Below are 16,341 nucleotides of genomic sequence, written 5' to 3'. Positions count from 1 at the left end.
GTCACTAGAGGGTTTGGAACAGATATATAGATATATATATATATACACACACATATATATAAATAAAAGATATTTTTCTTCTTGCAATGCACAACTCCAGCTCTCCGATTTAAATCAGACTACCGGATATTTGAAAACACAGTAACATCTCAGGCCTGAGAACATTCATTTTCCAACCCTCACCTGCACGTTCAGAATTACCCATCAGCTGCTCAGGAACCGTGAAATCAGCACAGATAACTGTGCAAAATCCATTCCACAGCCTGACACAGCATCCTACAACAAACTCGGTCATCAGTGCTTACACAGGAAACTCCCTGAGCCTCAAAAATACAGCATGGCGTGAGAAGTGAGAGGAAAATAGGGAGGATTATTAAGTTTCCACAGTATCATGAAATTTTTCAGATGTCTTTGGAAGATGATTGTATCTTGTACCAGACAAGAAAATTCAAGAATTTGTTCCAGTATTGCTTGGGAGAAACCAGTTTTATTTTTCCTGGATAGCCACTACTAACTATTACTTATTATTTAAACTTTTACCTCTACTACAATACTGCACAGACACTATCAAACTGCACGAAGTGATTGCAGAGGTGCTCTTTCCTTCTTTCATGCCCCTGGGGACAGTATCCGCTTAACACATGCATAGCCGAAGTCATGCCAGGATTCATGAAACTAGAAGCTTCTTTATCTTGCTGCTCTCATACACCTATGTTCACATGTTTTACTTACATTTCTGGAGTCTTGGACTTGTTTTTTCCATTGAAGAATTCAGGAAGAGCACGACGTTCAATCACATGAATACTGTAACAGAAATATACTATTCAGATGCCAAATACTAAATAACCTTGGTTATATATATAATGATCTGCACACCTTCAGATTACTATTTTGAGGGAGAACATTTACAGCAAGCGTTTTTTGTTAGTTTTTTTTTTTTTTTTTTAATCAACCCTAGTATTCTACCATGACCATTTTCATCAAGTAAGTAAAGCTGCATTAAAAAGGCATCACAAAATCCAGTTGTTGATCAAAAGCAAAACTACACACCCAACGCTGCCCCTAATCAAACTGAGAAGTGCTGAGCAGCCCGTTTTCAACCGTACCTTCACGAGTTCTGTTTTCTGATAGAAGCATCTTTGTTCTCCAACCTAGTAAGTGCGAACACTCAGTAAAGTACCAACACCTCAAAGAAAACAGCTTTTATGGTATATACTTAAAAGATGGGAGCGCAGGTGCTTTGAGTCCAACTCCAAAGTTGGATCTACAGCAATTACTAGTGCTCACAATCAGGCAGGAGACTGACTTCAAGAATGTACCTAGTACCTCCCTGGTCAACTGGGAAAAGAAAATCCAAAGTATAGATATTTGGAGCAACTCAACACTGTCTGAAAAATAATTCTTTCCCTTTGCACTCCGAGGAAGAAATATGGAGCGAGAACTCAGCACACACGGAATCACGGAGTTTTCAGAGTTGAAAGGGACCTCTAGAGATCACCCAGCCCCACTCCCCTGCCAAAGCAGGATTGCCCAGAGCACATCCCTCAGGACTGCATCCAGGCGGGGCTTGAACATCTCCAGAGAAGGGGACTCCCCCCCTCCCTGGGCAGCCTGTGACGATGCTCTGTCACCCGAACCGTAAAGAAGTGTTTCCGTGTATTTGAACGGAACTTCCTGTGTTCTACCTTGTGCCCATTGCCCCTCGTCCTGTCACTGGGAACCACTGAAAAGAGCCTGGCTCCATCCTCCTTCAACCCACCCTTTAGATACTTGTACGCCATAATAAGGTCTCCCCTCAGCCTTCTCTTCTCCAGGCTGAAGAGTCCCAGTGCCCTCAGCCTTTCCTCATAAGGGAGGTGCTCCAAGCCCTTAATCATCTTAGTTGCCCTTCGCTGGACTCGCTCCAGCAGTTCCCTGTCCCTCTTGAACTGGGGAGCCCAAAACTGGACACAGTATTCCAGTTGTGGCCTCACCAGTGCAGAGTAGAGGGGGAGAATGACCTCCTTCAACCTACTGGCCACACTCTTCCCTGTGCAGCCCAGGATTCCATTGGCCTTTTGGGCAACAACTGCACATTGCTGGGCACATGGGAGAGCAGAACTAATGACACACAAGACGCTACGCATTATATAAAATAAACTAAGGTAAAGATGACAGGAAATTCAGCTACAGTTATTTGACAGACTTTTTTTTCCCTTCCATAGCTGCTCCAGGTGAAGTATTTAAGTTTAAACGTTCTTTTAGCAGAATCTTCTACCAGCCTGACAATGTAAACAGCACCGCACAAACTTATGAAATCACATTCTCATACTTCCTAAACAAAGGACTAGAGGAAGTGATACAATTTATTTTAACATAAATAAGGAAACTTGGTCCTGAAGTGTTTTAACTGCAGGGTGATTGCACCTATGGAGTTCTATCAGCAACAGATGAACAAGATCCTTTTGTGTTATCCAGAGCACATAATGTGACATACAAGAGGGTTTTCACTGCAAAGCAAAATCATAACGCAAGTTATAACAATAACAGCCAGAGTAGATGGAACTTGATTAGTCCACTTTCTGAGACCTTAGTATGCAAATTCTTTGAGGGACCTAAGATTTAACCCACCTATTACTGAGGAAATAGCGTCAAGATTAAAAACCCCTTCCATCGTATAAAAACGTGTCAGAAATGCTGCGCTTGTTAGAGTAACTTATGACAGAAACTCGTAGAATGGCACATGCTCTATGCAAGTTAAAATCTGGAGAACTACAATGGTCCTTTAAGAACTGTTGCTTTTAAAGGAAACACAGAAAAATGTATTCTTTACAAATCTTCCTTCCTCCTGTATGTTTAGCTTTTAACCTACCGTGCAGTTGTCCTTTTGTGCTGACACTGCTTACCCTCAACTTGTCATTCATAGGAAAATACTCTAACTTGAAGATGAAGATTAACCAATAAACTGTTCAGATTTTAGTAACAAATTATCCTGCTCTTGCAATGAAGTTACCCAACGCATGAGAGATTACACTGAAACTGAACTGAGTATTAAATAAAATTTATGTTTTTACTAGAAAATTAATTTTAGCAAGGACTATTCTAGAACAGCAGTTTATAAAATATTTTGAGAGAAGTAGATTAGAATTATTCTTCCAATTTGCTTTAAATCAGTTGCGACCGGACACATGTGCAATTTGGGAGGGCTGCAGAGAGTGGTTTGTTTATCTATTGACATAACCCAAGCAGCATTCGCTGGCCCAGCAGCAGCATCACCTGCAGCCTGAGGTGGGACAGCACTGGTTCTCCAGAATACAAACACCGGTCTCCGAATGAAAAAGAAGTGCTCAGAGACAGAAAAATGTCAGTCTCACAGCTGTGCTGTTATTTCAGCCTTAAATCCAAATCAGCTTAATGTGCTGTTTCTGGAGCACTAGAATCCCAAAAAACCCCAAACCAACAAAGCTTCTTTTCACATCATCCTGCTACCTTGTGAACATCCACCATTCCTGTCAGAGATGATTTAAAGTTTGCCTTTCACAGGGTCAGAACAAGTACACCTGATGCAGTGAGAAGTTTATTCTGTTTCTTCAGAAACGCCACATTAGCCTTAGCCGCGTGTCACGGCGATTTAGCTCTCAGAACTACTGAATGTCATCAGAACTACTCAGAACGCCATCAGAACTACTGCTGCTGCTACAAATGCACCGATCAAGAGTTTTGAACCAACCGTTATCAACCAGTCACTCCCAAAAGGCACTTGTACAATACCATTAAGAGCGATGTCAGGACAAAACGTCATCATTGTCATTATCTTCTCAGTAGGGATGTATTGTTGTACCTTCCCCTTACAAACAAGGAATCGAAGCACAGAGGTTACAGACGCGCCTACCTTGGTTGAAAGGAACCCTTCCTTAGCCCGAGCTACGCAAAGTCACTGGTCCTGATCTACAGCAGATCCACAGCTCTTTATCCCTTCACAAAGTCCATCAGTGGGGCGTTTCATTCGGCACACGTAACAGAACTACACCTCAAGCTTTTCCACTCACAAAGCAACTGAAGCCCCTATAAATTCAGACTATGTGGTCCTTGGCTTTTCTGCTGGAGTGGGAGAGCAAGGGGACTGAGAAAATGGATGCTTCTATTTATGGGGATTTAGGTCAACTCAAGCCACCAGCACAGACATCGGCTAAGCAACTGACCCAAGGTAACAAAGTCTGCCTGAGCTGGAAATTGAACCAACCCACACACCAACAGTTCTGATCCCATCTTAATTCACTGCTATAAAACGTTATCCACTTGTGAAAGTTGCCCACAAATCCTGATACTCAAAGTATCGCAGCACTTCTTTTTAGATTCCAGCCTAAACAACGTCTCAACTCCCAGAGCTAAGCCAAAACACACGCTCCAATGACAGCTCTTCCAGACAACTGACCAGTCCTTATTCTGTTTCCAAAGAGGTTTTTATTTAAAGAAGAGTACTACATAACAGTTTAACTTGTGGAGGCACTTTCATTCCCAATCACTTGCTTCTCACCCCACACCAAAGTTTGAGCATAGAAAGAACATTATGGTTACCATAGCGAGTTATGTGGTCAAAGCAGATCACAAACCTCTGACTCAAGGAGGATTCCAAAATGAAACTAGTATCCTTCCTGTGTAATTAAGCCTCAAACTCAAGATCTGGAGCATAATAAAAGTCACCAGCTTTCAGAAGTAGATACAAACATAGGAAGATCATACAAGGACTCAAGAAATAGGGAAGAGAAAGGAATTGTTTTCCCATGGAGGGAGGGGGTGGGGAAGAGAATAAAAACCAACGTGAAGCAATATGTGCTGCGAAGGTAGACTGAAGATCTATGCTGCTCGAAATTCTCTTCCTCGTTCCCAATCCCTGAAAACTGCCAGAAGTCAGCTCAGAAAGATTTTTAAATGGAAAAATGTACCCATACCTGGGAACTAGACCTAAGCAGAATTTCTTCCAGCTCTCAGCTTGACTTATGAGAAACAATAACCAAACTCAAGTCTTCCCCCAGTTCCCAATTACTTTCTTACCAGTTGTAGTCAAACCAAGATGCATAGCTTGGAATAATGATGTGGTTGGTTTGTTCTGTGACGTTATCTTCACCCGGATCAATTGACCGGCTTTGATCGCCTTTGTTAGGATCTTCATCTTCCTGTATCACGGAGGGAATACAACGGTTAATAGGTTGCAAGAGACCTACCTAACTACTCTCAGACAGCACAGAGCTAGTCCAAAAAAGTCCTTTCGAATCCTGTGCAGAATAAACTTTTCTTGATGTAATCTGTGGTCAGTGTGGAAAATCTCAGGGACCAGAGAAAGCGTAATCTGTGTTTGTAGTGTTTGTAATAATATTAAAGAAAGCATAAGGCCAGTAAGTTTTTACGGAACCAGCTCCCAAACCTCAAGGGCATACCTGGCAGTACAGTTAGATCACACTTCACCTCCTGCTCATAAAATTAAGCGTGCTCTAACTATGGGAACAAACGCTGCATTTGAATTCTGCAGTATACTGCAACCACGTGTGATGAAGACAGCGTGACTCTCTCAGCCTAGCTCTTGCTGCCATCTCCAGTTACTGACACCACACCAATCTTTTAATATTGTCTAAGACGGGTTGTATTTTTTGCCATTCTTCCCCTATTAACCTTCTCACTCCTCAGAGGAGCATTAACAGAAATCAGATTCATTACTTCTAGTTTCACAGGGATACGCTTGTCACCAGTAATGATTTTCATGTCTGCAAAACTGTGCCTCATTACCCTAGATTTTTGCTTGGATAAACTCACTTTGATCAATCTTAAAGCCCATCTTTGATGCTTCTTGTGAAGAAGAGATACTAAGTTCAACCTGTAACTGTGCATGTCCCTCCATTTGCTTCCACCCAGAGCGTGAACAGAGCTGTGAGTTTGCTCACGCAGCGCTGTAAGACACCAGTCAGGAAGGTTTTAAGATTCCCAAGCAGAGGGACAAGTCTCAGGTCACTTTGCTGCTGCACAACAGAAGCCTCCCGTGAACTCTAGGTATTCTGCACCCTGAGTTCCTGCACACGTTCGCTTCCCGAGCCAAAATGATAAAGAGAAGGGCATGGATGTAGTGTAAGAAGATGGTCGGGAGCGGGTATGAACCGTATGAGAAGCCCCCAGGTGCTGTTTGAAAAGCCTGTAGGCAATTCAACATTAAATGTTTTTCTTTACCTGAATTACTAATCCAAACAGATTTCAGAGAAACAGAAGAGACTGTTAAAAATAACAAAGTCCCTAGAGGAAGATCTCAAAGATTCATTGGTATCAATGATGTATCTTTTTCCGGGACTAAATTCCCCCAAAGACAACAAGATATCATTCTAAATATATTTAGTGATCCAACAACAGCTACTCAGAAAAGAAGTCCTTCATCTCATCATCCTCTCAACTTCCAACACCCTTCTCCCCTCAAAATGCATTCGCTAAACAGAGAAACAGACCACGGCCCATCAAAAACACCACCGTTAGCACAGGACATAAAAAGCAAACCTCTTCCAATCTAACATGGAACAAATACTAAGGTTGCTGCACGAGTCCCACGGTTCCAGGTCATCCTACACCCAGGGATGGAGAAGTTACACCAGAAAAAAAAAAAAAGAGCATGTCCCATACTGGAAAAGCCTGCTGTCTCGTTCCTTCCAAGTCGGTTTCCCTAACTTGGAAAACAGTGCTTGCCTAAGAACCGGATTTTGTCAACCTCTGTTCACACGGCTGCGTCTAGATAGTTAAACCCACTGCTCCTTGGAGCGATACCTGAGCCTAAAACCCAAAAGAAAGGTTCCTGACTAGCTAGTCAATGGTTTGCATACCTAGAGTTGTCATCTCTCCCCTTCTTAAAACATGATAAAGTGTTTTTGAGCACTTCTGAAAACACATATACAGATTGGAGGTATGAACTGAAATACGGTAAAACCAGAACTAGGTCAGTATGGAAAATCAGATTTTCTTAATTACGTATATAACTAAGGACAAATCCAAGCGCCTGTGTCTGTGCAGGCCTGCAACCGTATGAACCTTACACAGACGTGATCTTTTCTTACCTGCATGATCAGGCAGCTATCTTACACCAGGCAAGCTGTTAAAAATAGTGCCTGGCATGCCAACAATGCAATTCCACACAGAAACTACCCCAGCAACTCTATTAATATGATCAGGAAGCCTATGTCGTGTTTAGATTTAGTCCTGAAACCTGAAGAAATACTACAACCTTTGAAAAAACCTTGCATCTGAAAAATGCTGCTTTGAAAATACTTTGCACCTGTACAAAATAATCTCACAGCGTTTGTAGAAGTTTTATAATAGCAAAACACTATTCCTATCAGTAACTAATTTAATCTTGAAATGTTTTTCAAATTATGTACAGCATAAGCTACTGAAGATGAGATTAAGATCTTGATAGGACATGGGGTAATGGTTTTAAACTAAAAGAGGGAAGATTTAGACTAGATAGAAGGAGTAAATGTTTTATGCTGAGGGTGGCGAAACCCTGGCGCAGGTTTCCCAGAGAGGTGGTGGATGCCCCATCCTTGGAAACACTCCAGGCCAGGTTGGACGGGGCTCTGAGCAACCTGGTCTAGTGGAAGACGTCCCTGCCCATAGCAGGGGGTTGGATCTTTAAAGGTCCCTTTCCACCCAAACCCGTCTGTGGTCTCAGTTTCTACCAAACTTAGTAAGAAACAGCTGCTGTTACCTTTCCTCCAGTTGCCACTGTCTCCTCATCCTGTTCATCTGAAAGGTAAAAGCATTGAGAATTACACTAATAAAAAGCATCTGATTGCTCATAAGCCTTTCTAGCAATGCAACTGCTTAATTGGAAAGAATATTTCATTTGTTTTGCAAGGGAAGTGAGGAGGAAAGCAAAGTGGACCAGACATCATTAAGGCAATCTCATCCTTACGCAGGCACTCAACTATCCCACACGAGGGAACAGATAAGAATACAGAGGAAGGATAATTAGAATTTTTCCACACTTAGGAATCCATACCTAATTACTGCCTTTCCCAGTGCCCTAGATGCAGCCTTGTACAATACGCTACAGGACACTAGTTTATATCTCTTATGTCAAAGGCTTAGCAAAGCCCAGGGAAGCTGTGATTCACCCTGATTCCCAGTAAGAAAAAATCTGCCAGGAAAGAGCTCGTATAAATAACGCCTACAAGGGAACAGCCTTACAAGTGAAAAAGAGTCAACACATTTCAACTTGAATACATATGAAAACAGAATTAATTCAATAAAACACCAGAATTAGAGATTCCATTTAAAATTGAGAGATTTAAAAATATTTACTGTTGGCCTTTACTACAGAACTTAGGGAAGGGGGTGCTGGAGGGTGTTGTGTGTTTGCTTTACCTAGGTCGGCTACTGTTCCTCCTTTCACAGGCGTGTTTTCACTGTCTTTCTTTGGGTTCACTACAAAAGTAAGGAAGATTGAAACGCTGATGAATAACCATCAGACAAGATACAATTATCAAAGTCTAGCATGCTTTTACTATCTTATCAATACACAGTTTTGTTGGTCGCATCTTTGCAGTTCAAAAGAGTTCATCTGTGCAGTTTGAGTACAACGGACCATTTGTTTGATTTCTCTGTAATTTCACATCTGAACACAAAGCAGCTTCTATTCACGCGGTCAGTGGACTAGAGGACTGTACTTTTTCCACCTGTACAACACGTAACAATTCTTACATGCAAGTTCAAACCAGGTAAAAACCAAATGGTGTGACACCCAAAACAGTTTGCTGTCAAGGACTTAAAAGGAATTCTTTTTCCGACTTATCTTTATTTAACAGGCATTGCACAGATCAACATTTTTCTGAAAAGGATTAAGAACTGAATGCATTTGGCGTGTTGCTAGTTTCCACTCATTTGACGTGCTTATCTTGGCTACTTGGCATACAATTCCTCCAGAAAACTCCATACCCCAAAACATGAACTCTGCACAATGGGCGAGAACAATCCTAAAATAGGTGAAACTAAATTTTTAAGTGGATCTTTGTAAATGTATTTCAAAAAGCCAAAAGAAGGTGAACCTGCTGCCCTCCTCAGCTGTCACATTCAAATCCCTGACTAGGTAAATTTACACGGGCACAAATCACCCAGCCGCATCACCACAAAGTATTTTAAAGATTTGACAAAATACACACATATTTTTTCAGTGCAGTTTAAGCCATTCAAAGCGCAGTTTTAACATTCAAAGAATGCAGTGTATGCATATTTTACCATTTTTGGGAAGTACCACTTCTTCTATATTAGGTACTGGTGTGGGATCCTCCATGTCCTTTGTAAGATCTTCTTGCTCATCTTCTTCTTTCTGCCCTCTCCTTTTCCCATATAAGGCTGCTTGTCTAAAACAAGATCATACACAAATTCTCTGCCAGCTGCAACTGTCAGATGTTCTCATCTCGACGTTGTTCTTCAGACACCAGGATTAAAGGACTGGGTTAAAACACTTATGAGAACATGAACGTAGGAAGTGGTGCTGGTGGAGTTAATGAAAAATATCCTCTGTATATTACTAAAAGTTAAAAAACAAAAAGTCTTTTCCACTGTTTGAAGACTGGAGGCCACCACTGTAAATAAATTTTGATTCCAACCCAAAATTGTCTCCATCATGTTGGCAGCAGCACTTGTATTCTACTGAGATTCAAGGGAGCAGTGATTCATTTACATTTGTCCTTTTCCAAGTTGCAATAAGGGCATCTGCTGCACAGAGCAGAAGAGGCAACAGACCCTTTCAAGGCATGCTGCCTTATTTAAGGAAAAAGGCTGGCTTGTACGATTGATTCTGCGTACCAAGGAAGACATTTTGGGAACAAAGGCAGAATCACCCACACCTCTACTTACAGAATCTAACTCAGACTTCACATTTGGAACAACAACAACAAAAATCAAAGAGATATCAACTAAATCCTTTCTCATCTCAGATGATACATTTTCAGTTTTGTTTAATTAGAGCCCAACAGGTCTATTAAACAAGACCTGAATTTTGAGTTCAAAAGTGCTTCCCTGGATATCCACACACAAACCCCCCAAAATAACCTTTTATTTCGATATAAATTTGGCCTTTTTTAAAAAAAACAAAACCAACAAAAAAAACCAGATCAAACTAGCATTGGAAAAACCCCCTAATCTGTAGTCCACCTGTAATCACAAATGCTTCTCTGTTAAAGTTGCATTTGAGAAGCGGACTTTAAAATACCTGCCGACGTAGATAAAAAAAACCTCCTCAATTAAGTGCAGTAATACTTCAAAAATTGTGCATGCACTACACAATTGCACTAACAGAACCAGCTGGAGTTATTTTAGAAGCAGCTGAGTAACTTTTCATTTGATAAGTTCTCCTCTTGATGCAGCAACGAACCCCGTCACTGACACAGAAAACACGACAACCTGCGCTAGGTTCTCCTCCACCTGCGGGCACCACATTTCTACAGAGGAGTAAAGAAATTACATGTACTGCACAAGCAAAATCATTCAAGTGTACTGTAGAAATAATTACTCTACTGTAATCTCAAGTGAGACAAGTGAAAGGCAACAGAGATCTCCCCATAAGCATTTCTTCAAGATAATTCGCCTCAAGTCCCAGGATTTTGACACTCACCCTTTCTTCCCCGTCTTTTTTCTCGACTCCACAGGAGTGGGGGGCGGAGAAGGAGAATGCTTCCTCTTCCTTGTACTTGCTGCTGCTTTCCTGTCTCTCCTCTCCGGACTACGTACAGGCTGTTAGAGAAGTGAAGTAGTTAGCTCATCCCAAATACTACAGTTATTGAAATGCTGTAGGTTATACTCTTCCTTAATACATCCTACAACAGAGAAGCTTAAAGCAGTAATACCAAAACAAGCACCACATTCAGCTCCAGAATACTTCCATTTGCCAACAGGAAAACCCCTAAATTTTTCTACAGCCACCCCCCCCAGATGCTATGCATTTAAGAACCGTGCTTTTAAAACACAGCAAGATTCAAAGGCTGATGTGCAACTTGTTCACGACACCCTATCCATCAGGAGAGACTTCCCAGCGAGCAGCCCGGCCTCAAGGTTGAATGAACGCGTTTTCAGCATCCTAACTAACTTCCTGCATCGGGACGCACACAAATATTAGTTCACAAGTATTTTGGTACAGGTAATTAAAAAAAATCAAATATTAACTGCTGCTGTTTAACGCACCCATGGCTTCAGTTATGAGAAAGCAGAGTGGGTCCTATCTCTTACCATCCTCAGGGAGGGGAGAAAAATAGAAACCAAAGGGCACACTTACACTTCTGGGTAAAGGACATACATCAGGAAAAAGTTAAACTAGACTGTGTTATCAGAAGCATCTCAAACTGCTTAATTGGCTTAATTTTAGCAACTTTGAGTGTAAAAAAATTTGACTTATGCAGAGATAAAGTGTATTAGTGTATCACCAGGTCACTCACTAAGCAGAGAACCACCTACCTCTTCATTTTTCATGGAGATTCTCTGCCGAAAACTCACTGTTTTCCTGTTCTCATCTACCTCGTAATCCTCTTCATTCATCCATTCATTGAATATATCTGTGTCCAAAATCCACTTGGCATGAACCTAAAGAACAGAATGACATACAGACATGCTGATGTTTTTTGAAAAAATAACCCCATGACAGACCTCATCGGATGAAGGAAACACTTGCAGCTTTTTTATCAGGGTCTGAACGTCCAAATATCTCATAATGGTTTTACACATAAAAGATGACAGTTTCATGGGGCAATACAACAGAGGATGAACATCCCATAAGTCTACTGAATGCCACGTCTGTCCCTCAGTCACTTTTAATCCTTCTGAAGTGTGACATCAATTCACACAGCTGAGACCACAGCTCTGTATTAAAAGCATACTTTAGATGCTGAAATTATCATCAGAATATTCTAAATATATAGAGATTACCTTAGCAGATGTGCCACAAAAGACTAAAAAAAAAATTAAGAAGAGTTGGCCATATCTTGGAAAGAAAAGATTGACTATCTTGACTTAAAATATTCATCTTCAAATAAAGTTCTAGTTTGCATAGCTGAAAATAAATCCTTGAGCTCTAGTATCCCTTATATGCAAAAAGCACGTGTTCCAGTTATGTACAGGTAACTACTCGGAGTAAGTAGTGTTTGCCCAAACATCAAGTTATTTTCTCACCTCAGCTGTGCCAACTCTGCTGTTCAGATCAACACACAGAACACTGCACGTTACGTATAAAAGAGTAAATCCAATAAAGTAGTATTTCCTACTGCCTGATTACAACTGCTCCATATTGTTCACATGCAATGAGCTAAATCAGAAAGACAAATCATTCCTGTAGAAAGAAAACTAATTATGTAGAGAACCTAAATAAGGCTGCTGATGTTGGTTTGAATGATCATATGATGTTCAACAACTGAGAAGCGCCAACTTTTTGCATCCTTATGACATCAGTTAAGAGCAGAATTCCCATTAAACGGAGCCTTTCCATAAAGAAAGGTGAGAGATGACCCTCAAGGATTCTTTAAACAGCTACTGGGTCTCTCAGAGACTTTGACACTAACTCTAGGGACACTCACGTTCATTCACTGCAATTCATTAGCAATGCCAAAGCTTTGGGAAAGCTTAGTAGAATCAAGAAACTTGAGCTGTGCCTTGTACTAAGAGCACGCAGAAGCTGGAATCTGCGGTGGTACCGAGCAAAGACAAACTCAAGAGCTTCTGCAGCAGTGTGAAATCAGGGGACGGGGGAGCCAATGGCTACACACAGTCCGTTAACCAGACTACAGCTCTACTTTGCTCTCAATACCTGAAACTACTAAAAATAAAGTTGTCATTACAACAACTCAAAGAGAACAGACAAGATTTCAATGGTACCACAGACTTCAAAAATTCACATTTGTTCTCCTAAGTAAGTTTCTTAATCTCCGTATTATCTAACTCCCGGTATTTCTGGCCATTTCTACATTAGAGAAACTGATGAAATTTCTGCACACAAAACCCATTTTAAGCCCTACAATACAGGTGTGGAAACCTCACGTTTCTAACCTGATATTTCTTTTCTCTAACAATACTTTTGCAAAAACATCACGAAGATATGTTATTTTCCCTACTTTCTCTCCTTAAACATCATATAACGCCATTATGCTTTCTAACGAGTTGTCAGGTTTCATCCCAGAGACGGCTGTGCTTCAGCAGCAGTGGAAGGACTTACCTTTAACACAAAACACCTCAAGTCAGGCCAAAATAAACATGGCAATTTGGGCACTATCAGGGACGCATAAGTCTGTCCTTTTCACTCACAAAAAGTATTTTTTTCAAACAGCATTCCTCCCCAGATAAAAGAAGTGTTTTAGACACTTTCATTACAGCTCTAGAAATATCGCTCTGCTTTTCCATACATATGGAAATAGAGCCATTGTTGCTCAGCAGCACATTAAAACATTTATCTAGCAGCACCTGAGCATGAGCTATACCAACACAGTAAGTTTGGGAAACGGTTTACAGCAGACTTACCTTCCACGGCTTTTCAGGAATTGGAGGATCCTCAATTTCAGCATCTATTTCATTGGCATGAACCCAAGTGTCATAGCTAACGAGAGGAGTCAAGAGAAAACAAAATTGGTCCCCCTGGGCTGTTCATCCAGAAAGATCACCAGCAGGAATATTTATTCAGCAATTCTGACATATGCAAATCATATTGCTGGGACAGAATAGTAAAATATTCTCCACGCAGTGAAAAGTTAAAGGAATAATGACTGGTTTCTGCTACAGGAAAAGGCCACACTGACAAGGGAGGAGTCCGAGACATCTTAATGCACATTTTTAATTTTCTGAATTTAAAAGCCGTCTGAGTGAAGCCAGCTCCGACTTCAAATTGCAAATCTACTCTCTAGATTCAGGGGTATTAATGCAGTTTCTGAGTCACCTATTCAAACCCTGGCATTAAGTTAATTACCTTGTTTCTGTTCTTACAAGTTTAAAGCAAGAGACACTGGATTCCTAGAAGAAAGGAGTATGCATCCTCTCCTTCAATCCCTATTGCTGTAGAATCCATCTACTATTTACATTCACTTTTCCACATGCTATTCCCTCAAAAGCCTATTTATAAATACTAAGAAACCACACGCAGTAACAGCAAAAACCAAAATACTTTGTATAATCAACACTGGGCATGTACTGAGCAACTGGGATAGGTCATATGCAAGAAAAGCCATTCCTCACGTTTATAAATACATATAGAAACACAGAGTCAACACAAACTTGACTACTGATATAAATGTAAGAATATTTAAAGGTTCTTCATCTGCACTAAGAAAGAAACTTAAGTGTGATTGTTGTTTGCTCTCTTCCACTGAAATATGCATATGGTTCCTGAGAATTCTGTGCATGCACAGCTGAGTAGTTTTTAAAAGTTATTTAAATAGAAGCCAACGGTGGGTTATCAATCTTCTGACCTTTCCATAACCTGGACTCGGAAACTAGTTACTACAAATACATTTAAGTTCCTAACAGTACATACGCTGTCTTTTAACATCTTCTAATAACACAAGACGGCTTTCTCAAATATACGCTTTCAACAGTCACTTCCACTTGACTAAAGGCAACCCATGGAGTGAAATCTCTTTGTCGAACAAAGGTCAACTATGTGATCAGAAGTTCTCCCTTGTAGCTTTAAAGTCTTACCAACTTTACGGAATGGCTCACTCCACCCTTTGAAAGTCTGGTTCAATTTGCAACCTTACTAGTGGCTCTGACGAAAAAATTGACTCTCCTTGTCTAACCTCACCCACTTGCCAGTACCACAAATGGGACGCATATTTCAATTTTAAATTAAACCACCGATTAAATCTTTTCGGGGACACTGATGCAAATGGTAGCAACACTAATCACTGCGTGGTTATACTCCGTAAGACTACCACCGCTTGTCTTATAGTATGAACAATGATGTACAATCATTCAGAGTCAAGACAACAGGAATGGAGTACAGTATATTTGGGTTAAATTTTTAGAACAACCCTTGTGAGATAAATCTGAGCCGGTCGTTTTCTGCAGAACAAGAAAAGAGCACAGCTGTAGGCCACACAGCTGGGACGTTCCCCATGCACGTTCACTACTGATAACCGCAGAGATCTGATATCAGGAGAGGTAAGACTCAGTAAGCTAAAGGAGCAGCTTGTTCGAGGACGTGGATTTTCCTATTTGCACGTTTTAATCGACACTTTTCCCTCAACAAACTTCAGTAAGATTTGGGGCGTGCCTTCTTCCCCCACCTTTCTTACCTGTCTGGAAAATAGCCCCAGTGTACTAGCACCTGCTTGTCTTTTTTCATCACAGGTCTCAACCATTCATCTGCAAAGGGGAAAGAGATCTAGCATCAGATTCAGACTGGAAACCGCTTTAAACACTCTTTTGCATAGTCAGTCACAGTGAAATTATTGCAATCATCTCTGAGAAAGGTCTGCTGTAGCGAAATGCCCATGGCCTGGCCTGCCCCAGTAATACACATGCCCGCGTTACCTAAACGTGCATGTGTTCTGCCTGCGTATAACACGGATGTAATATTTAAAATGACTTTACCAGTATAACATCTCCTTCCCTGACCACATCCACTCATTCCCTAACACACTCAAGATTAAGATCCAATGAGGCTTGAAACAGTCGTCTGTTTCTCCGCAGAAGCAGGAGGCATTTCTGCCTGATAGGTGGAAGCGCTGTCCTCTGCCGGCTCATCTTGTCCGTCTCGTCTCCCCACCTCCTCGGCCAGTTGGGCCGGGAAGTCAGAAGGGGGCAGAGCAAATCCTTCACGAGGTCATTCAGTAAAGACAGCAGAAATAGCAGGGAGAGACATGCTCCAATCTGTCCCTTTTTTTTTAAATCTCTGTATAAATAAGAGACTAAACTTCCAAAATGCTTTCTTGTCAAGTGGTAAATATTTCCCTTCTGTCTTTCTGTATCCTTGTCAGACATCTGAATCCCCTCATTTACTTCTTATACTGATTTATGTTTCTTTCATAAGACCCTCTTTCCCAGTAGTAGATTCTACTCTCAACGGGTACTTAAAAAAAAACAATCGAGTTTTGAAGAGTCAGGGCAGGGGGTGGCAGTGAAACAGATTTTAATAAAAAACTTCCAAGAGTCTAACAAAGCTTGGATTTCAACTTTCTTCTTTCGCAACAGTGCTAATAAGGACTTCAAGATAATACAGGCTTACTGAGCAACACTAACACTTTGCTGATTTTGCAGTAAGGCATACCCTCAGTCTTAAAGAATTCTTTCCTTTTAAACTGCACGTCTGACATGACGTAACAACCTCCCCCCTGCAACCCACATATTGAGAATACG

The 16,341-nt window shown here is 41.0% G+C and overlaps 1 protein-coding gene across 2 annotated transcripts in view; it reads right to left on the bottom strand.

Annotated features, from left to right (window-relative positions):
- The window catches only part of SMARCC1 (SWI/SNF related BAF chromatin remodeling complex subunit C1), a gene marked incomplete at its 5' end in the record, with an annotated part of 98,160 nt that overhangs the window by 57,668 nt on the left and 24,151 nt on the right, over positions 1-16,341 (bottom strand). For both annotated transcript variants that reach the window (XM_082499285.1, XM_082499286.1), the window contains 9 exons: positions 733-804; positions 5,035-5,156; positions 7,718-7,755; positions 8,377-8,436; positions 9,247-9,371; positions 10,628-10,746; positions 11,464-11,589; positions 13,513-13,588; positions 15,279-15,348. In XM_082499285.1, the coding sequence (XP_082355411.1) occupies positions 733-804; positions 5,035-5,156; positions 7,718-7,755; positions 8,377-8,436; positions 9,247-9,371; positions 10,628-10,746; positions 11,464-11,589; positions 13,513-13,588; positions 15,279-15,348 (808 nt within the window). The remainder of the gene's footprint in view (positions 1-732; positions 805-5,034; positions 5,157-7,717; positions 7,756-8,376; positions 8,437-9,246; positions 9,372-10,627; positions 10,747-11,463; positions 11,590-13,512; positions 13,589-15,278; positions 15,349-16,341) is intronic.

The sequence above is a fragment of the Vanellus vanellus genome (genome assembly GCF_965231255.1).
Source record: "Vanellus vanellus genome assembly, chromosome: 2".
NCBI classification, from domain to species: domain Eukaryota; kingdom Metazoa; phylum Chordata; class Aves; order Charadriiformes; family Charadriidae; genus Vanellus; species Vanellus vanellus.
The sequence above is the reverse complement of the archived record's forward strand: the minus strand, read 5'-3'. Positions and strand labels throughout refer to the sequence as shown.